Source organism: Dreissena polymorpha, chromosome 5 (genome assembly GCF_020536995.1).
Source record: "Dreissena polymorpha isolate Duluth1 chromosome 5, UMN_Dpol_1.0, whole genome shotgun sequence".
Classification (NCBI taxonomy): domain Eukaryota; kingdom Metazoa; phylum Mollusca; class Bivalvia; order Myida; family Dreissenidae; genus Dreissena; species Dreissena polymorpha.
The window spans coordinates 6,748,561-6,771,315 of NC_068359.1; the positions used below are offsets into that span (position 1 = coordinate 6,748,561).

Here is a 22,755-nt window from a genome sequence, read left to right on the forward strand (position 1 = left end):
AATGCATTTGAATATTAACCGTACTTTCGTTTGACAACTGATCATGCGTTTACGAGTTGAACCTAAATTTAGTTTTAGTGCAGATTTGTTCATACAACACAAAGGCACAATATTGTTTTACGGATCATTTCGGCTTACAGGACTGGGTGGGTCACGTAAGAATATCGAATATAAAATATATTTTTATAAACAACTGGTAGCAAGGTGAGTTGCAGATAATTGATCAGTAACCACATTTTAGCTAACTATTTTGACCTGTTAATTCTTTTCAGCTCAATTCAACAGTGCAAAATGCCCATAATATCACTTTAAGCATGAGCACGATGATTCTCGATACTGTTAATAATCGAATCAAATAGCAATGCCCGACAGACCACTAAAACAGGTTTGTTCTCGTGTGGCCGGTTGACTCATATGTTTAAATTTCACTTCCATTCTTCTTTTGGTTTTCTGTTTTGTATCTATAGGTTTATGACCAGCAATATGTTATAATGTAAAATAAGCCGCGAAAACTCCCCGTAACATCCCGTACTGCGTGTGATGCAGCTAAGAACTGCACAGAAAAAGACATTCGCTATCCTTGATCTCATTCATTCAACTATTTACGCCGTTATCTTTTTTAAAGATATTTCTTGTTCCCTTTTATCTGGCAAATATGCTTTACAACTGATTTCACTTGCGCTGTTTTAACCCAATGCTATGATTGTTATTATTGTATTGTATTGTATTGTACACTTAAATGTTGTATTCCTGTATGTCTTGGCCATAATTTAACTCAAAAAGATTGTAAATGGCCAAAGGCAAATATGCCGATTCGCCAATAAATGATGATGATATATTTATCAGAGAAAATGTAAATTCTGTATCCTCCTGAAATAATACAGACACCGGATTCTTTACAAATTAACAGTTTTGGGGATTTTAGGGACAGATGATTTTTTACCATTTTCATCAAGCATAGTATTCAAGTGTTGCGTTTTATGTAGCCAATCTTACGAGTAAGAAATACAGTCCAAACAATATAATGAAGTAATGTGTATAATAAAGTTTTTTGAAAGCTCGTATCTCAGGAATGGCTTGCGGGATTTCATTCAAACTTAAAACACGTACTTCCAAATGTAAACGACTCCCCCCCCCAACACACACACACACACGCACAAAAAAATGTGTTACTCTATTTTGAAATTTGTCAAAATATTGGGCAATTCTACTCTAAGAAATTGAGTACAAACTATAAAGGCATGTTGAAGTTTTTCATAAAGCTAGTTTCTGATGAATGCCTTGAGGTTTATTCAACCCCCCCCCCCTTGGATTGCGTATTTAACCCATTTATGCATAGTGTCTAGAAAAAAAATGCATTGGCAAACAGCGTAGACCCAGATGATGATGCGGCGTCTCATCATGGTCTGCGCTGTTTGCTTCAAGAAATTTCTGAAAGAAATATTCTAAATATAGAAGTAAATGTACTAGGCATCCCTTATTTTGGAAATGAATTGATCAAATTTAGAAGGATGGGAGAGTCCACTAGGCATAAATGGGTTAATGGAGTTGAGTTTCTTGTAGTTAAACTTCATTATTAATACCTCGTACCTGGTATATAGAACTACATTTGGATTAAAAATTGTTTCATGTTCCCAAATTTTCGTTGTAGTTATGATGTTTGTGAGGAAATAGTAATACTGAACATTTACCATGCTCTAAACTATCCATTACATGCATCTTTTGACAATTTAAAAACCTGAAAATTATAAAGCTTTGCAACGCGAAACGATTGAATAATTTGGAGTGTTCTGTTGTTGTCGTTATATTTTGTGATGCTACGAGGATTTCTAATATAAAGTATAAAGTACTTCACTTGTTGTATGAGCACGGATGGCCGAGTGGTTTATAAGAGATAGACTTTTACTCCAGGGGTCAGTGGTTCGAGCTCAGTTCAGGGTTGCTTTTTTTTCTTTCTTTAATTTTATTCTTGCTTTTTTACTGGAGCTTTTTAGATCCAATGTTTATATTTATCAATAACATAACATAACATAAGTTTTATTTAGTAATACAAGGCCTCCGGCCCAAAATACAAGCTATGTTTTACGTTCACACATTGTTTCCGTTTACGAAATTAAACTATAAAGATACAAACAGTATATATAGAAATATAATACAATTATGTTTAAAGCTTCTATGATAGTTCAAACGCGCTTTTCAGAAAACGGCTTAGTGCATAAATGCCTCTCTGAGAAGAGTCTGACATTATACGAATAAATAATGCTTCTGATGGATCAGAATGAAGCCACTCTTCCAGAAAGTATCTATGTCTAAGCTGTTTTACTTTTTCACATACTAATAGGAAATGCAATTCATCGTCTATAACATAAATATTTTTGGTTTGACAGTATTGACAAAATCTGAACTGGCGGTCAATTTTCATGTGACGCCCTTTCTCGATCATTAGGTTGTGGCTAGAACAACGAAAGTTTGATAGCGTTTTCTTCAAAATGTAGGTTAAAGGTATAGAGAGGTATCTTTCTGGGTGTAAGTTGCTTTTGTAAAGTTTATAACTAATCGCTTTTGGTGAGGAGTTTATACTAGCCAATATTTTCTGCTTAGCACAGTCTTTTAGTCTGTCTTGGAAAAGTTTCAAGAACGCCACAGTGTTTCCAACGTTTCCGTGTATCCACGCACACCCAAATCCGTATTGGAATAGTAACCTCTTCACTTGCGTAGCCCATGTAGTGCGTCCAGCCTCGTCTAATTGTCGTAGCATATTGTAACACCGTTTCGGGTATCGATTTACTGGCATCTGCGTGAGTTTACACCAGTATTTCACACATCTGTTCATATATGTTACGAATAGTGGATATCTCCCACACTCACTTAGAGCGAAAAAGTCGGCCACATTTCTATTAAGACAAGCTATGCGTTTACAAAACCTTATTTGCACGTTTTCAATTTGCTCACAATATTGGTATCCCCACACCTCTGCCGAGTACGTAAGTATAGGTTTCACTACTGAATCGAACAATTTAAATGCTTCATGGTGGTGAAAATAACCGTAGTGTTTCTGTTGGTTCAGTATGGACGAAAGAAAGCATTTAATGACAAACTCCAATACATGCCCAAATCTATGAAAATGTCCCTTTAATGTGAGGTAGGAGGAGTCATGGTTTAAGCCATGTTTAAATAGTGAATATAGAAAGAAAACTTCTGCTCAGCAATGAATATAACGACGGTTTTCAGAAAGTCCATACATCGAAGAAATGGTGAAAATCCAATAACAATAAAAAATTACTTTTAAGTGGAATTCATACAAAACAATTCAGAGATCCGACATCAACTTACAAATTTCAAACTGATTGTGTGTGCATTATTAAACGTGATCGTCGTACGAAACAGTAACATGCTTTCTCTCTCTTGATTACAGTCATAACACGCATGGAACCGTCTGTCGTTCATAAAGCCAATGAGTTCCAATCAAAGACGTCGAGAGCGGCGGAATCATAAAAATGTCATCGTTTATTTCAAAATTACCGTTAGGTGCCATTCTCTTTCATCTAAGACCGTGTTATGTAATATAACTGGACCCCCTACCGCATTTTATCACACGGCGTCCCTTTATCCCTTAAGTTAGAATACCCTTGGGCGTTCTCGGTAGCATGTGAGTTTGGTCGATGGTCAGCATACCTGACTGATGGGCAGTGCTCCAGCTAGCAATAAATAGAGGGGCGCTGCGCCCCTCTAAAATTTGCCCACTTTAAAAGCGCCCCTCTATTTATCTGTCAAATGCCCTTTTGATCTCTAAATTCCTGCTTTCAGGCCGTATAAATCGCCAGAAACATCGACATGAATACACAGATAACATGACTGACTGAGGTGTATTAAGGTTCATGTAGAGGCTTCATTTTGAAAAATATGGGACCCCAAGCATTGAACTCAAATTTGACTAAAGGAAGAGTGCCACATTGAAAATGTATACATATATGCTTTAAAGGATGTTTTTCCTTCAAACTGCTACCAATTTTGTACATCAACGTATCATACCATCCACAAAATCAATCAAAATACAAAGCGAATTTAACACTAAAATATACATTATTTTCAAAAATCTGAATCATGTTTATTTCACGTATTTCGGTGGAAAATTATATAACTAGTGAATAATATCGACATTGACGAGGGCAAGTTACGCTTAAATAGTAAAAAAAGTTTACATATCTAGAAATATCAAAACTCGAACACATGTCATTTCATCACCATGGGGGCAGCCATTTGTTAATTCATAACATAGAAAGAAAAATGCTAAAAACTAACTCATCGCCTAATTGACATTCCAAACGGTTGACGATGACAAATGCATTGGATTGTAATCTTTCCGTTGATGTTTGCAAACTGCACGATCAGACCTCATAAACACTCAAAAGAATTACTATGTAAGAAGCATTTCACCAATGTTTACAATTGTTGTCGAATCACCATTGTTATATTATTGCGCATAAAATAGTACGCTTACAGACTGACAGAAAGATCGATACGTAACTCCGTTAAATTCATCACGGTATACTATTCTATTGATAATATATAATAACACATCGCTTTAACAATCTAAAAGGAGAAATAATTGTTTTAAACAAAGTTTTTCATAACGAAATTGAAAACAACGGAAGTTAGATGGATATTCTGTGAGATGCACTTCGGCTCCAGAAAAAAACAATACAAATAAACTAAAAAAGACGTGTGGGGGACAATTTTCAGCTGGAAAATGTTTGAAATAGGGTAAGTGATGATATCTCTACGTGGTCATTTCTGTTATTGAGTGCGATCTCTTGCTGATTAATGTTAATAGTTGTTTTACTAGTTGCGAACCAACTGTCAAAATATGTTTGTGTTTTCTCAGGTATGTGTATACACATACCCGGTTTTCTCACTACTGCACGAGGTTTCGACCGATTTGTTTTGCACGTTTTTCTACGGAGCCCAGCGAGGTCCACGCTTTCAAAATGGGCAGAAGTAATCGAAATATAAAATCAATCGGTTTGCCAATTTCTTTATAATTCTTTACAATTTTATATGTCGTCTGCAATCTATTTCAATTTTAGATGGTTTAAATTTGCAATTTGGTTGAGAGGTAAATAACAAAATTGTTAAGCCTTTGAAAAAGAATTGTGACTCTTACTATCCACCATACCTGGATTTTTAAAAAGTAGTTACGTTTTAGTTATTTTTAGAACTTTGTTTAGGAAATTTATCCAAAATAGGCAGTTGAATAAAAACTCATTTGTTGTTTTATGACAATAATTTTCTGTGAAATGTTGCTAACTTGACCTTGTATATGTATATAGCTTTGTATTTATTCAACTTAAGGTAGTGCATATCCTTCCTAACTTTAGATTGAGATTTTGTAAATTAGTGTAAAAATGTATTGGTTTTAAACCAAAATATGAATAAAGCACACAAATATTGAATGTCAAAAATGTGTTTATGTTATTCTATCCGTCTTTAGCTTTAAAATGATATATAGTTTGACCATATTGTACCACATTGAATGAAGAAAAACCAAAGCGAATTTTTAATTAATTTTATCCCCCCATGAACCTTAAGTCAACACATTGTGAACAAACAAGCCCCAAGGGCATGGTTTGTTATCAGATCACTAATTAGCCTTTTGTTGCAGACGATAGTAACATGCTGTGAAAGATTATCTCTGAGGTCACGGTTGGTTAGGCACAATCACACTCGAATGAAATCAAACTCAGCACTATTTACTTTTTTAAACTTCTGAATTCCTTGGCTATAATTTTTTGTTTGCAAAAATAGTTATTTCCGGGTTTCCCCCGGAGAGTCAGCCCCCTCCCCAACACCACACCCAATTAGAAAATCATTCAGTAACAACTAAATACGTGGAAATTGCAGATACAATTCAACATTTTAGGTAGGAGTGCTGGGACACCCCCCAGGTCCCTTCAAGATGCAGCCTCACGCTCCTAAGGACCACAGTAAACTTCGAAATACATACAAATAACGTAACAAGTTGACTATAGAATTATGATTTGCATATGTATTTAGACACCTGATTTGTTTCGTTCTACTTTGTTACAGTTACTATTTTGAAGATTTTTTGTTTGTTTTTCCTTTAAAAAAGGTGTTGCGAAAAAAACGTGACATATCATACCATGTTCAAATATCCATAAATAATGACAATCAAATATGAAATACCGGTAGCGTTTAAGCCGAGTGGCCACCAAACTTTCTCCATGTTACATGTATTTATTAATTATAAAGGTGAGTTACCGGGTAGATATTAGACATTGCTGATAGAACATGTATGTAATAATGATAATTTAAGGTGCAATACAACAAATCAGCTTGTCATTGTAAGAAAAAAAAACGTTTTAGAACGAGGACGTCGGTAATGATTATGCTACTCATTGAAGCTGCCAAAAGCAGACGCTTGCACGGTTACAGAAATCGCCGGAGTTATCCCGTGCAAGGGTGAAATCATCTCTGCCACCACAAGAAAATCCTTCCAAATTTTTAAGAATTATATAATGAAATACTTTTATATCTTTTAAAATAGTAAGTAAGTTTATGGTCATTAACAAAAACCCAAACAAAAAAGGTTAAAATAACAAAAGGGCAAATTACTTTATAAACGTGTCACTGCTATCATCGAATGGTTGGTTATAACGGTAGGGATTTAATCGAACTACATCACGGAGCATATATTGACTTGAACCAGCATACATGTAGCCACGGGCTATAAAAGCGAGATTTTAATTTAGATGTAACTGAAAAGCTGTTGCGACCTGACGATGTGAATCTTTTAAATATCAGTAACAATTGAACAATATCAAGTGCTTCAACATTCAGATGTTTAATTATGATCAGTACATCTGTCACCATTTGATTAACGCAACAAGTATAATTTTATTACATGCATGCTAAAATCAAGACCGATAGAGGTTTTTTATACACGTGTGTTCCCGCGAAAAACTTGGAATTACTATTTTTGTAACAGAATCGCGTTTCCTCGAGAAAAGAAACCAAAAAAAACAACAACAACAACAGAGAATCACATGTCAACAACGAGTACGTAAGTTTAGTGCCTGTCTTTTTGAAATCGTCGCGTGTTTTTAACCCATTTATGTCTAGTGGACTCTCCCATCCTTCTTAATTGGATCAATTTATTTCCAAAATGACGGATGTCTAGTATATTTACTTCTATATTTAGAATATTTCTTACAGAAATTCCTTAAATAGCTAACAGCGCAGACCCTGATGAGACGCCGCATCATGCGGCGTCTCATCTGGGTCTCCGCTCTTTACCAAGGCCTTTTTTCTAGACGATAGGCATAAATGGATTAAACACAGGAGGAGACTGGTGTATTGTATTTATTTGTAATTTGTATTAATTTGTGTATTATTAATATTATGTTGCGTTAACGTTGTAGTTAATTTCTTAAATCGTTACCGGGATGGTTTTGTCACAAACCCCAACAAAGTTTGACTGTCTTACACGTTTATTCACTAACGCTATTAGAGGAACGAACGGGAGCTAAAAAAGCGTAAAAGATGCCGCTAGTCTATATTCGCTGAGCAGGGCCAATAAGACATCATTTATCATTAACATTTCTTCTTAAAAAAAGAAAATACTGTACTTTGGGGGTTAAACAAGGTTGAAATTAACCGTTCGGATTGTGCGGTGTAGGATTTTGGTCAAAGAGCCAATTTCGAAGATCGGACAAAACAACAACAAGATCGTTTATTGCGTTTCAGTTTTTCGGTTGCTACAACAAAATGGAAGGATTAGTAAGTCCTATGTACATTATACTAGGAATAATTAGTTTACAGATTGCATGAAATATGAAATGGAATTAAGGTATTTTACTTGACAGACACGTCATCTAAGAAAGTTCACATTATTTCGGATATTCTAGTTCGGATTATTTCGAACGCAGTTTCTCTTCAGGTATTTTTTTTAGAAAAAGGGGAAGACGCTGGACGCTGGGTAAAAGGGGAAAATCGAGCGCGAAAGAGACATATTTGGGGAAAAAATAAAAACTGTTCATTTCAATGTCTATAACTCGCCTACATACTTCAGGTGTTTTTTTAGAAAAAGAGGCATATCTCTGACCTTTTTGTTCTTAAACACAGAACAAGTATGATATTAAAGTCAAAGTCCTAAATAAAGTTGCAGGTGTAGATCTAATAATGGGAAATGTTTTCAACTGGGGCCGGGGAACAATGTCAATATTATGATTTCAATTTCATGATGAATGGTTTGACGATCTAGATCTGCTGCAGTATTGGAAGGGAAAGGTGCGGCAGCTGCCAATTGTCTACTTTCACTTTCACAATAATCCAACAGTATTAAGTTGATTACATGTACCTCCGAATCCTGCTGGGTTTCAACGGTTTTTTGATGATTCATTCTTAAAAAATGCGTCAACGCAATAAATATTTTCCGAGTCCGAACGTTTTATTTTGTTCGTGTATGAACGCCAATTGTGAGACTTTTTTCTATTTTAACGTTTATATCTTGGCTTTCACATAACCCGGATGAAAATTCGACTGGTTTCCGGTAATTAATTGACGAAAAAGCCTTCTCGCGCAAGACCGGAATCCAGTAAAATTGTCACATGATTAATACGATTAGTTGCCTGGTTTCCATGACGTAATTTAAGAGCTATATATAGAATCACTGGGATTCCCAAAGAGAGAGAGAGAGAGAGAGAGAGAGAGAGAGAGAGAGAGAGAGAGAGAGCGAGAGAGAGCGAGAGAGAGCGAGATCGTTGTACATGGTACAAATTGGATAAGTCAGTGTCCGACAAATTTCTTATTTTTCAGGTAGCCCACTGGGCTACCAATTAAAATATTTGGTAGCCCATAAAATTTTCATACAAAATGATAAGAGGCAGGTTTTCATCTTTATTTTATTTCTTCATTTACATATACATAATATGTATACATACATATACATAAAACAGCAAGTAGTCTGATGTACATGTAGTCAAATTTCTTAAATTAATGTTACAGTACAGGCACCGTGTACTTTAATGTAAATGTACCAAAGAAAAACATATACTACATGTAGATATTACATGTATGTGCACATGTATGTGTACTTAAATTCGGACAGCACGTTAAGTCGTAAACGTAAATAAAGCGTTTAGATGATCAATACGATTGACTCGTATGGTGTTAATCAATGAAATTGCCCTTTTTAACAACAAATACCGAGTTTCAAGAAATCAAGAGTATTAAAGCATCTATTTACTTGTGTCCGACTTTAAGTACTGTCCGAATTTACGTATTTCATCCGTATGTTACGACACTTGTGTGCAGTCAGTATACAATAGAGCTGCAACGATTCGATCCGATTCATCGAAAATCGATTCGAAATGCTTCGATTCGATTACGATACCAAACCTACCAAATTCGATTCGATTCTTTAACATATATACATAAATATACATAGATACGTAAAGCGCGCTGTATTCTGACTATTGATACAGGAAGGTGTAGGTTTTATATTTACCTGTAATTACGACGCGCGCGATTGGTTGCTTATTACTTTAGTCATCCAATCAATAAGCCCGTTACGGTCTACTTTCGAAAAAAGCGTCAAAATGGCTGAACAAGTTGTTGCCGACAAATTAAATTATCAGATGCGCCTAAGAAGCTAAAATCAAAAGTGTGGCAGTATTTTGGGTTTCGGGATGGTAGCCCTACCAATAAAGCAAAGTGTAAACTGTGCTTCATGGATGTGGCGTACACTAAGTCCAGCTCAACCACTAATCTAATTTAATGCAATATGTCAAACTCAAACATAACGTTGATTTAGCAAGACAAAGAGGTCGCACAAGTGCAACTACTCAAGTCGCCAGCCAGAAAAGTAGTTCTATTTCTGTTGGAGTTTTGTTAAGTTTATTAGAGAATGTGATTTGTCCTACAGGTAACAGGTGATGCTGTCATGGCACAGTGGTTGACATGCTTATAGCGGATTTGGGTAAAGATGTAATAGTGATAGTACTACCATTCAACTGATTCCAGATACGTTCTTATGATTATTTATTTATTTTTTATATTATTGTGTAATCAACACAATCTTCTAGTCAGAAGTTTTTATATTAAAATTGAGTCCTCATTTGCTATTATTTTTTATGTGTTTTATTGAAATCACATTTGAACAGAAATGTTAATTTTGAGGCATAAGAGTGAATATATAATACAAATAGGTTTGAAGATGAATCGAATCGAAAAAATCGGTATCGGAGTGTCTGAAATCGAAATCGAATCGAATCGAGCTGTTGGTGAATCGTTGCAGCTCTAGTATACAATACAATAATTGTTTCAATAATGAAGGGACTCGTGTTTACATGATATTTTATTAAGAGAAAATGTCAATGCCAAATAATTCGCGATATATCCCGGTACTTTAGTTAAAATTCACAACGAAACTTTTAATGGAAATTAAATGATCTCAATGTTGTACCTGCTACGAAATTTTTTATTTACAAATAAATACACCCACGCCAATTTTCGCACGCTTTTTTATCAGGACAAAGAAATTCATTTCTTAAATGTAGAATTTTGTAACCTAAAATAGCTGTACACAACGCGTGCAAACCGTGGCAGGTTATTTACGCATGTTGCAATACCACGGTCCTGATTGGAAGCTTATTTCATCATATCTTTAAATAGAACCATATGCCCAAATTCATTTGACACTTTAGAAAATTTCAAACGTTTGTGTTTATGACTCTTATTGTCTATATTACCCACCCATAATTTGGTTTTAAAAATATAAACCGGGTATATATGGGATTATTGATAAATAGTCGATTAATCCAATTATTAATTGACAATGCAAACTAATTAGCGGGTGTTAACCGCGTTCACAAAGTTGTCATTAATATTCATTTTCGGTTTCGTTACCGTTTTGAAGAATCCGCTATTGTTTTGATTTATTTAATGTTTGGCGTCCTTCGATATTTAACGACATCAAAAACGTTGTCGCTATTACTCATTGTTGCAGTAAACAAAGAATTCCAAACTGCGAAATGATGTTGCATCATGTGCGCCAACTATCCAACCGGCTCTCATTATATTATTAGCAGACGACAAATGTTGATTCTGATTGGATGATTAAAATACACTGTTACTGTTTAAGACATTACCGCAAGTGATCGGTGACTGATTAGATAATTGATTGCACTTTGTTATCGGATTATAAGCAATACACAGTGTACAAACACATGGTCAGCGTGTTTATTCTACGTATGTCTGTCAATAAACCGGGCTACCGCTCTTATAGATTTATAGTAGCCCGGCGGGCGTCAGCTGGAAAATTTCAGTAGCCCGATGAAAAATTTCGGTAGCCCCCGGGCTCCGGGCAATGGATTTGTCGGACACTGGATAAGTGTCGACTTCCCAAAAGAAAAAAACCATTTCTTTGAGGGTAAAATATTATATTTTGGTGAAAAATTATATTTTTGAAGGGGAAATGGTATTTTTAGGGGAAAAATTCTGGTAGGGGAAGACCCCGAATATTGGCGTCACTTTCTTAGTAAAAAAAACCCCTGCTCTTACATGGTAAATTGAAAACGTGCTTTACTGTAACATATCCTCCGATTACCATGTATCGAACGGTTAAGGACACAAGTTAAAGAATTTCTGAATTAATGCAAACTATGCAGGAATAATAGTTGCAATAATTCAACTTCAGCTTTATTTAACTGCGTTCCCAATCCACACTTGTTAGCTGCGTGCACAGAGCAATTTTGGCATGGACAGAAAAATATGGTAGCAATTTGGCATGCAACTAAATTATCCTGCAAAGATGTACTGTAGTTAAGGCAGTGTAGGCACACTTGATCATACCTTCAAGTCTAGGTCACTCTCTCTTTAGTGCTATAGAGTCGAATTGTTGATATTGTTTCATGCGCCTCTGTTCCCTTTATCAGATTACCTTCTACCAATTGAACTGTGTTTTACCCATAAAACGCACACAGGTGTTCAACAGCCTCTGTTCCTTCTTCTTGTTGTGCATGGCTACAAACAACACTGGGCTCAAAAACTCTGCTTAATTCCTCAAAGATGGACACATCTGCCTTCTTAAATCTTGCTTGCACGTTCTTCTGCATGCTTGTCAAGTCTGATGATCTGATTGACTCAAACTTTGATACCACATAATCTGTAGAGCTTATTTTCTCACCACTCAAAGATACTTCAACATCTTGCACAGTTATCCTTTGTTTAATGGATTCCAATGATTCTTCATCAACAGCATACATGCCAGAATTTTTTAGGTCCAAAGTGGGACATTCCCATACATGTAGAGCTGCAACGATTCACCAACAGCTCGATTCGATTCGATTTCGATTTCAGACACTCCGATACCGATTTTTTCGATTCGATTCATCTTCAAACCTATTTGTATCATATATTCACTCTTATGCCTCAAAATTAACATTTCTGTTCAAATGTGATTTCAATAAAACACATAAAAAATAATAGCAAATGAGGACTCAATTTTAATATAAAAACTTCTGACTAGAAGATTGTGTTGATTACACAATAATATAAAAAATAAATAAATAATCATAAGAACGTATCTGGAATCAGTTGAATGGTAGTACTATCACTATTACATCTTTACCCAAATCCGCTATAAGCATGTCAACCACTGTGCCATGACAGCATCACCTGTTACCTGTAGGACAAATCACATTCTCTAATAAACTTAACAAAACTCCAACAGAAATAGAACTACTTTTCTGGCTGGCGACTTGAGTAGTTGCACTTGTGCGACCTCTTTGTCTTGCTAAATCAACGTTATGTTTGAGTTTGACATATTGCATTAAATTAGATTAGTGGTTGAGCTGGACTTAGTGTACGCCACATCCATGAAGCACAGTTTACACTTTGCTTTATTGGTAGGGCTACCATCCCGAAACCCAAAATACTGCCACACTTTTGATTTTAGCTTCTTAGGCGCATCTGATAATTTAATTTGTCGGCAACAACTTGTTCAGCCATTTTGACGCTTTTTTCGAAAGTAGACCGTAACGGGCTTATTGATTGGATGACTAAAGTAATAAGCAACCAATCGCGCGCGTCGTAATTACAGGTAAATATAAAACCTACACCTTCCTGTATCAATAGTCAGAATACAGCGCGCTTTACGTATCTATGTATATTTATGTATATATGTTAAAGAATCGAATCGAATTTGGTAGGTTTGGTATCGTAATCGAATCGAAGCATTTCGAATCGATTTTCGATGAATCGGATCGAATCGTTGCAGCTCTACATACATGCCAGAATTTTTTAGGTCCAAAGTGGGACATTCCAAAAAAATTGTTGGGACATTTGACCAAAAAGCAGGACACCTAAAACGATCTATCATTCCACCTTTACTGTAGTAAGTATAGTACTATCAAAAACTCTTGATACTTTTATTCAAGACATAAAACATCTGATATGAAGCATGAAATCTAAAAGATAACAATAACAGTTTTATTAAATAAGACAATAGCAAACAACGAAGATAATTTTCATGTTTTTAGAGTACAAAATCTGGAACATTACTACAACAATGCTCATTATAATACTTTCAATGGCAAACATTAACGCAGGGGAGGCGATCCAGTACACTGAAAGTACAGGTTACAGTAAACTATCTACCGAACAGTTACATCAGCTTGACACGGTATCACGTATTGGACTGTTTGTTGCGATTTTGGTATATTGCACATTCGGATTATCCCGCTATTTTGGAACTAAACATTGAATGTAAAAGACTCATTAATGAGTTAATTTTACAAAACAATTGTTTTGTAAACCATTTCAAACAAAGACAAAAAACAAACACATTTTCAACATTTATTTCATTATAATACAACTATCGATAGCAATAAGCGACCACTATCTTGAAGACCACCATGGTGTGAATGCCTGATAAAATCAATAATTAGCCAATAAATCGCTGATAAGGTGTCATAAACAACACTGGTACACACGAGAAGTAGAATCGGATTGTTATTTGGGATCAATAAAGGGATTAGCGGTGGTAAGTGTTAGCGAAACAGAGCTTGAATAGCGAATTTTATTGGGAACCTATAGACCTTACATCGTTTTTTACGAATGTCGGGACAAATCGTCTCATATCGGGACGCCGGGACAAAGGGCCCAAAAGCGGGACTGTCCCGCCGATCGGGACGTCTGGCATGTATGGACATTCCATAAAAAATTGTCGGGACATTTGACCAAAAAGCAGGACACCTAAAACGATCTATCATTCCACCTTTACTGTAGTCAGTATAGTACTAACAAAAACTCTTGATACTTTTATTCAAGACATAAAACATCTGATATGAAGCATGAAATCTAAACCATAACAATAACAGTTTTATTAAATAAGACAATAGCAAACAACAAAGATAATATTCAATTTTTTAGTGTACAAAATCTGGAACATTACGACAACAATACTCATTATATTACTTTCAATGGCAAACATTAACACAGGGGAGGCTATCCAGTACACTGAAAGTACGGGTTACAGTAAACTATCTACCAAACAGTTACATCAGCTTGACACAGAATGCGCGGCCGTACACTTTTCCGAGGTAGGTTTTTGGTGGAAAGAAACCGTCTTTGTTTTCATTTTAACTGCCAACAACACCTCAACCGTTCTATGGTCCAGAATTTCCCTTTCTTCTTTTTGAATTTTTTTCAGTGCGCTGAACATTATGTATCCATGCGCAGTTTGTTACTTGTCAATTGTTGCGGCTTAATTGGAGTAGGGTCAAACTGTCATGCATAGCACCTCATTGTTTTTAGCTTAATTGGAGTAGGGTCAAACTGTCATGCATAGCACCTCGTTGTTTTTATTACAATTACACCCAATTACACTAGACAGGATGGGTATCACTTATTGGACTGTTTGTTGCGATTTTGGTATATTGCACATTCGGATTTTCCCGCTATTTTGGAACTAAACATTGAATGTAAAAGACTCATTAATGACGTAGAGTTAATTTTACAAAACAATTGTTTTGTAAACCATTTCAAACAAAGACAAAAACAAACACATTTTCAACATTTATTTCATTATAATACAACTATCGATAGCAATAAGCGACCACTCTCTTGAAGACCACCATGGTGTGAATGCCTGATAAAATAAATAATTATTCGATAAATCGCTGATAAGGTGTCATAAACAACACTGGTACACACGGGAAGTAGAATCGGATTGTTCATTGGGGGCAATAAAGGGATTAGCGGTGGTAAGTGTTAGCAAACAGAGCTTGAATAGCGAATTTTATTGGGAACCTATAGACCTTACATCGTTTTTAACGAATGTCGGGACAAATCGTCTCATATGGGGACGCCGGGACAAAGGGCCCAAAAGCGGGACTGTCCCGCCGAGATCGGGACGTCTGGCATGTGTGATCAACAGACTTCGTGTGCTTAGAAATGGTACATGTACATTGAACCAGAGGGTTTATTTCACTAAAAAGTATGTTTTGTCTCTGGAACTGGCAGCTAAGAACACCAAGTTCATTATGTACATCAAGAATAAAGGCAGTGACAAGTCCTACCTTGTGGATTTTGAAATACTTATGCAGACCTTTGGCAACGCTGTTCTTTTTGACTGCAAATTTTGCTAAACTGGCCAATACTGATGCATAATAGGCAAATACTGCATCAACTGCATTTCTGGGACAAAATCACCTTATACATTAGAAACCTTCTAAACCGGATCCTCTCTATACCGGAAACTTTTCTAAACCAGACAAATTTTCCGGTCCCAAAATTTTTCCTAAAAAACCATGCGTAAAATATCTCCTCAAGACCAGAATCCCCTCAATTCCGAATACCGGTCATTCTTTGGATCAAAATTAGGTTATTCCATACGTAATTGTACCTCTCTAAACCGCTTTTGGTTTATCGCACCTCAGACCTAGTGTCAACATGTTGTGAATAGCGGATTTAAGACGTGTGAAATTGATAAAGGTGGTCGAAAAATTTGCAAACTGTAAATATCGCAAAACAATTTAAAGATACTTGCCCTGTGATGTACATATCGATCAATAGAGGTGTTAATACTGATTGTAATTACTTATAAGAAACAAAGAGTTCTTTAGTGTGTTTTGTTTTTGATGTAGGAAGCCATTCAAGCTATGATAAACAAGGTGGAGAAGACTATTATGCGTGGTAGATGTTTGAAAAAACAGGTAGTTCTTGACATGTTTTTTAGTGTAAAAAGGAACTAAATTAAACTAACAAATGCATACATATACCATTGTTTGTTTTTCAGGGTGCACTGTTTGATTTATGTTGTGCATTCGAAACAACAGATTAAGTGACATGTATTGTTATAATGTGATGAAGTATGAATGAATGTTATATGTAAATAAACTATTACAATTTGCTGAAAGTGTTTTTTCCCCAAATTAGACTATGTAATTGACCTTCTGAAAGTAAAATATTCAATGTCCCCTCTAAACCGGAATCCCCTCAATTTCCTCTCGGTCCTGGGGATGTCCGGTTTAGAGAAGTGCCACTGTAGAATGAGGTTCTTTTACTGACAGTTCTGGCTGCTGTAAAGTGGCCTGTACTTTCCATAAACATGTTTTCCTCAAGCTTGAACCAGTCATTAAGAAATACAGAGCATCGAATTTGTCTCTAAACTTAACTAAATAGGTATCCATCTTTATTGTCATGTGTCTGTGCACGCTTAATTTAATTGATTAGCCAGACAATGAGTTTGGACACAAAATGATGAATATTAAGCCTGCAACTGAACACCAACCCCTGTTTTCTTTCCAGTCATAACTGATGCTCCATCTGTACAGGGCTCGACATTAACAGTAGCAGGTTTTTTTTTCAGTTTTGGGGGAAGGGGGTCGGGTCCCCTGAGAGGGGGAAAATTCGCGCGTAAATGGGGAAAAGGGGGAAATTTCTATGCTTAGCTAGTAACAGTACAAAATCAAGTTTTAACACTATAATTCACCATACAGAGGGAGAAAAACATAATTCAAACTCTTTTATTTATTAACATGTTATGTTCATGTTCAAAGTTCAACATTTCCGGGCTTTTCAGCGAATTTATCAATTATTCTGGTGACCTCCTCTTCGCCAAGTCTCTCAGTGTGCAGACAAAGTCTGATCAGGGACTTCAGTGTAGCTGGGAAGCATGTTTCTCTGTGGTGTGCAAAGCAGGTTGAGCAAACTAAACAGTCTTTCAACACTCTTTTGACTGTACGTTTCTGGCGTTTCACTGCCGGCATTTGAAGAAGACTGACTTTTAAGTTGTACTTGTTTGAAAAGAATATCAATTTATTTTTAAGTTAAAACAGATTTGTCAATTTTTTTACGATAGCTTTTGTTGTTTAGCGACATGTTGGAATACGTATGGTTTGCGGTAGATGTCGTAAAGCGAAAGTCGTGATAGTGAACTACGTAAGGTTTGCGGTAAAGGCTAAAATAAAGTAAACATGCGGATGCAGTTCAGGAAAATTGTAGTAAATTCGTAACGAAAGACGTATTTAAATGAGGTATTGATTAAAATTGAATAACACTTCCGAGAGGGGTTTAAAAATATTTGGGGGAAAAATATATACTCTAAAGATGGGGGAATGGGGCCGACTAACGCTGAATATTTCATCCAAAAAAACACTGACTAGTCCAACTGTCCAGGACAACCAAATGGTATTGCTAGTCTGATAGGACAAGTTGTGGTTATAATTCAGAAAAAATGCCTTTAAATCTGTTATTTCTGTGGAGTTACCACACATTTTTCGCGATTATGTTTTGTTTACATTTAAACGACAGAGGGCGAGATATTCCGATAGGTCCATGTGATACTACACCGTACTGTTTACAAGGGAAGCAACCCTTTACATTTTTCTTTGCCAAGATAACAAGAATATTCTTCCTTGTAAGGAATATGCATTTTACGACACTGGTAGACACCGATTTTACAGACAATTAACACCCAAGGCGGGGGGACATTTCAGGGAACAATTGGTCAGTGAGTTTTGTTAATGTTGTTAAAAATATCAGTTCAGTACTGTACAGGGCTCATGCTGATCTCAAATTTTAGGGAGAAGTGACTTCTCCCTGGACATTGATTTAGGGAGAAGTGAGGAGACTTAAGGGAGAAGTGGAGAGATTCGGAGACAAGGGTGTGCGTGTAGGGCGTTACAACACACATATGTGTATCACATTATTGCAGTATACCACTGTAGTACACATACATGTAATTATATTTCTTTTGTGTATCTAAATACTTCCAGCAGTTCTAATTAACCAAGAAATAATAGATATAACAGATAAATGACCATAATTTTACTAACTCTATTCAATCCATTTTGATGTAAATATATATGATATTATAAAGAGTAAAGTATTTCAAAGATAATATGTTCAATGGTCATAACTTTTACAAATTGAAATCACACGAAAAAACCCAGATGCACAACTTCACATGGTAAGCAAGTTTCAAGACTGTAGGTCATATACTTTTTTGAGATATTCACGGCAAAAACTTTTTCGGACAGACAGACTGAGGGACGGACAAGGTGCACAGAAAACCAACGTGTTACAAGTTACATAAATATAATAATACATGAAGAGTCTTATTGACAGAAAATAGATAGTGTCTTCTTTGTATTTATCAGAATCTAAGCAAACAATTAGTTTGACAAAATAATTATGTTTCATAATACATGTATACAGCTGACTATTTTTTCTCTCTTTTTTTGCAATGATTTTTATAAGATTTCAGGCTCAAAAATCTATCCTCTACGGTGATAGAAATATTATTAATTTTGGCATGTACAAAAAATGCTTTATACACAGACATGCCCGTATGCACATAATTTCATAAACTTGGTCGTATTTAGCAAGACAGTATAAAAAAAATATTGAAAGCAATCAACTACATGTAGATTATTCAACAGAAATTTAGTAATAATGAACGAAGATGCGTCATAGACATTTATAATAATAATAATCGTCTGCGGATAAGGACAATAGCTCAAGTTTCTTTTGTTTGCACAACTTACATGTACCTTACGTATCCCATGTACTCTCTGCAAACAATTGCACCTTTTTGCGTTTCAAAACATTCCCCGAAACATCAACATAAAGCAAACATTCTTGCCGACAAAAGATCACAAGTATATGATCATTAATTCATCGTAATCAATTAAATTGATCAATTAATGTGGCAACCTCAGCTCCGTGGATTATCTCTAATCACTTTCAAATCAATTACACATGACAGACAGTAGCAAACTTCAATTATCACTCCCCTTGCACGTGACTGCATGCGAGTTGAAATCTGACTTGACGAATATCAATCGCCAATTGGATAAGTTCGGAGGTTGGGAGAATCGGGGGCGGGGTTCACCTCAAATTACCTGTCGCTCAATTGCGACACTCTCCAGGCTGCGACAGTGTGTATAGGCAAATTGAATGAGACCTTGACATAAAGAAAACCGGATGTAAACAAATTCTGGTTGGAGACTGGAAGTTGCTTTTTATCTACAATTTCTCAAATTTTAGGCGAAGTTTGATGTAAGAAAGCGACTTTTTCGCTCACGTCGCCCCCTAGCGCGAGCCCTGGTACTGTACAAATACATCACTTTGAACATTTTCTGCTTAATGGTGGCAAGAAACAAGTTTTTGTCAGGTATTATGGCTTTGTATAATGTTTAAAAATCAATAATCTAGAGTTTTCCTGTTATTCCAGGGTCAAAAAACCCTTCCTTGAGGGGCCTCTTTTTCTTCCCCTAAACCAAAAAGGCCCTTTCCCCTACAGAAATTTCTTTTAAATCATGCATTTTTCTATCAATTTCCAATCTACTTCAGTATTTTTCATTCCTCACAGCCAGAAAATTGTGTCTTATTTTTTGCCCGAAAAAAGGCTGTGGCCCTTTCCCCAAAGTTGGTGTTTTGGCCTTGTTTTCTAGCAGCGCTTCCGTTAGTGGACATCCCGGCGTAAATTACGCCCAAAAACGGAAGTCCTACATCCATTATAAAAATGGTGGAAGTCCCTTGGATGTCCAAAAATCTACACGACACGTACAATTAATGTCAACAGTAAATAGTGTTATTCAGACTGTTAACTCCCCCTAAGAGTTACTGTTTTCAATGAAGTTCGCAGCAAGTGGCCAATATTGATTTTTCCAGCTGTCAATCAAATTCTTCTTGGTAAGCGCATCAGCCAATCGGTGCTCAGGGAGCCGAATACATGCCGACCCGCCACGTGAAGCTGTGTACAATAACTGTATATGTCACAGATCATTACTGATCTATCTAACGAATGTAGCTCTGCAGATACAGCGTAAATAAGTACTTATTTAGTAAGAGAAAAAGTTTCTACATTTAAAAAATCCTCTTTGATTTTTTACCAAAGTGAAGATATTAGTGACCTCTTTGCTACGAAGTTTTTATTCAACAAGTAGATATTGAAGTCCACACTTTCCCCGTGGAAGAATGACATGATGTTGTGCATGAAGTCAAATATTTGCATGATTTTCATCTGTACACAATATACATGAGAAATGTTTCTTTGTTGCTAGAATTTTCTTTACTTTCCATATATAAGGAAATCTGGAAATGATTTTGGATAACACGTTTAATTATATGCATTTGAAAATACTTACTAAAATTGAATAATGCATTTTGTTATTCCAATGGTCATAACACACAGTGCAATCAGTCGGTAAGTAACGTGTTTTGAGAATGCCAAACTATGCAGGGCTTTTTTGGCCTGATTTTATAGCTGAAATTTGGCCATATTCACAGTCACAAAAAGTATACTTTTTTCCCAAAATTTGCTTTAAAATTCCCTATTGGGAAAAAAACACTAACGATATCGGCTGTTTCAATGTTACACAAAGCGTAGACAGATCCGGTATGGTACGGGTTTTAGACTATACATCGACTTCGGATAACGTCGGCATTATTTTTGTGCCCGATATTCTCCGTGTTGTTTAGGTGCTGACACTCATTTTGGTAAAAGGTTGAAAGATAATTCCATCAAGGCATGGGTGAACTATAAATTTGATAAATAATTTGAAACAAAATTGGATAAAATATGCAGTGCTCAAACTACATGAAGCAATACAAAGGTGGACACTGTCCCACTTTCCAATTCCGATGCGCCCCTACCACTTCCCTTTTTATGGCTCTGGAACTTTCAAGATATGCAGTGTTTTTTTTGGATGAAATATTCGGCGTTATTCGGCCCCATTCCCCCATCTTTAGAGTATATATTTTTCCCCCAAATATTTTTAAAATTCCCCTCTCGGAAGTGTTATTCAATTTTAATCAATACCTCATTTAAATACGTCTTTCGTTACGAATTTTCTACAATTTTCCTGAACTGCACTTTATTTTAGCCTTAACCGCAAACCGTACGTAGTTCACTATCACAACTTTCGCTTTACGACATCTACCGCAAACCATACGTATTCCAACATGTCGCACAACAACAAAAGCTATCGTAAAAAAATTGACAAATCTGTTTTAACTTAAAAATAAATTGATATTCTTTTCAAACAAGTACAGCTTAAAAGTCAGTCTTCTTCAAATGCCGGCAGTGAAACGCCAGAAACGTCCGGTCAAGAGAATGTTGAAAGACTGTTTAGTTTGCTCAACCTGCTTTGCACGCCACAGAAAAACAGGCTTGGGGAAGCTACACCGAAGTTCCTGATCAGACTTTGTCTGCACACGGAGAGACTTGATGAAGAGGAGGTCACCAGAATAATTGATAATTTCGCTGAAAAGCCCAGAAATGTTGAACTTTGAACATGAACATAACATGTTAATGAATAAAAGAGTTTGAATTATGTTTTTCTCCCTCTGTATGGTGAATTATAGTGTTAAAACTTGATTTTGTACTGTTACTAGATAAGCATAGAAATTTTCCCCTTTTCCCTTGTACGCGTGAATTTTTCCCCTCTCAGGGGACTGGACCCCCTTCCCCCAAAACTGAAAAAAACACTGATATGAGACCTGATATTCCACCAAGATTGCTGATTCATTAATCCTCTATTTTTTCACAAAGATTTGTCTTAAATTATATTATCTAACAACATGTTTCAATACAGAACAAGAATTTACATGACATAATTAAATTGCTATATGGAATATTCCCTTTAACCACTTTTTATTATACTTAAGCTCGTATTTAGCACATTTGCCTTTTTCCTATTGTTAATGTGTTATTGATACATTCCTTGGCAATCAACAAACATCTGAATTATGCATGCAATATGTATCACGTCTTAATATTAGATTTCTTTATAATAGTGGTGTTTATTGTTGGGTGGATTTTACAACATATGTTTCTGTATTGACTTTCTATAATAACTTGGTAACGTCAAATATCCTTCCAAACACCAAATTAGTATATATATGTGATGCAGTTACTACATCTTCTCTGCTTAATATTAGTTTGAATAAATGTATTTCATTTTGGCGTTGCAGGTAAGAGACCATATTTACTTTCTTTGATTTATTTTATTTAATGGTTTACTCTTAAGTCTGAAATGTATTACTTTTCAATGAAATAATATGAATACACTGCAACTCCAATATATCACGGTCCGTTATATCGCGTTGTCCAATATATCGCGAATCGGCTATGGCTCCCAAAAATCTGACGAGCATAATCCCCAAATAAAATGTTTTAATCTGAGAATTTGATGAATTAAAATCTGTTTCAAGCTAGTATTTTTC

The 22,755-nt window shown here is 35.7% G+C and overlaps 1 protein-coding gene across 1 annotated transcript in view; it reads left to right on the forward strand.

The window, feature by feature from the left end:
- The first annotated feature begins 7,703 nt into the window (after positions 1–7,703).
- LOC127881241 (uncharacterized) overlaps positions 7,704–22,755 on the forward strand; it is an 89,355-nt gene continuing 74,303 nt past the window's right edge. The window contains exon 1 of the mRNA XM_052428979.1: positions 7,704–7,797. Coding sequence (XP_052284939.1) covers positions 7,786–7,797 — 12 coding nt within the window. The 5' untranslated portion in view covers positions 7,704–7,785. The remainder of the gene's footprint in view (positions 7,798–22,755) is intronic.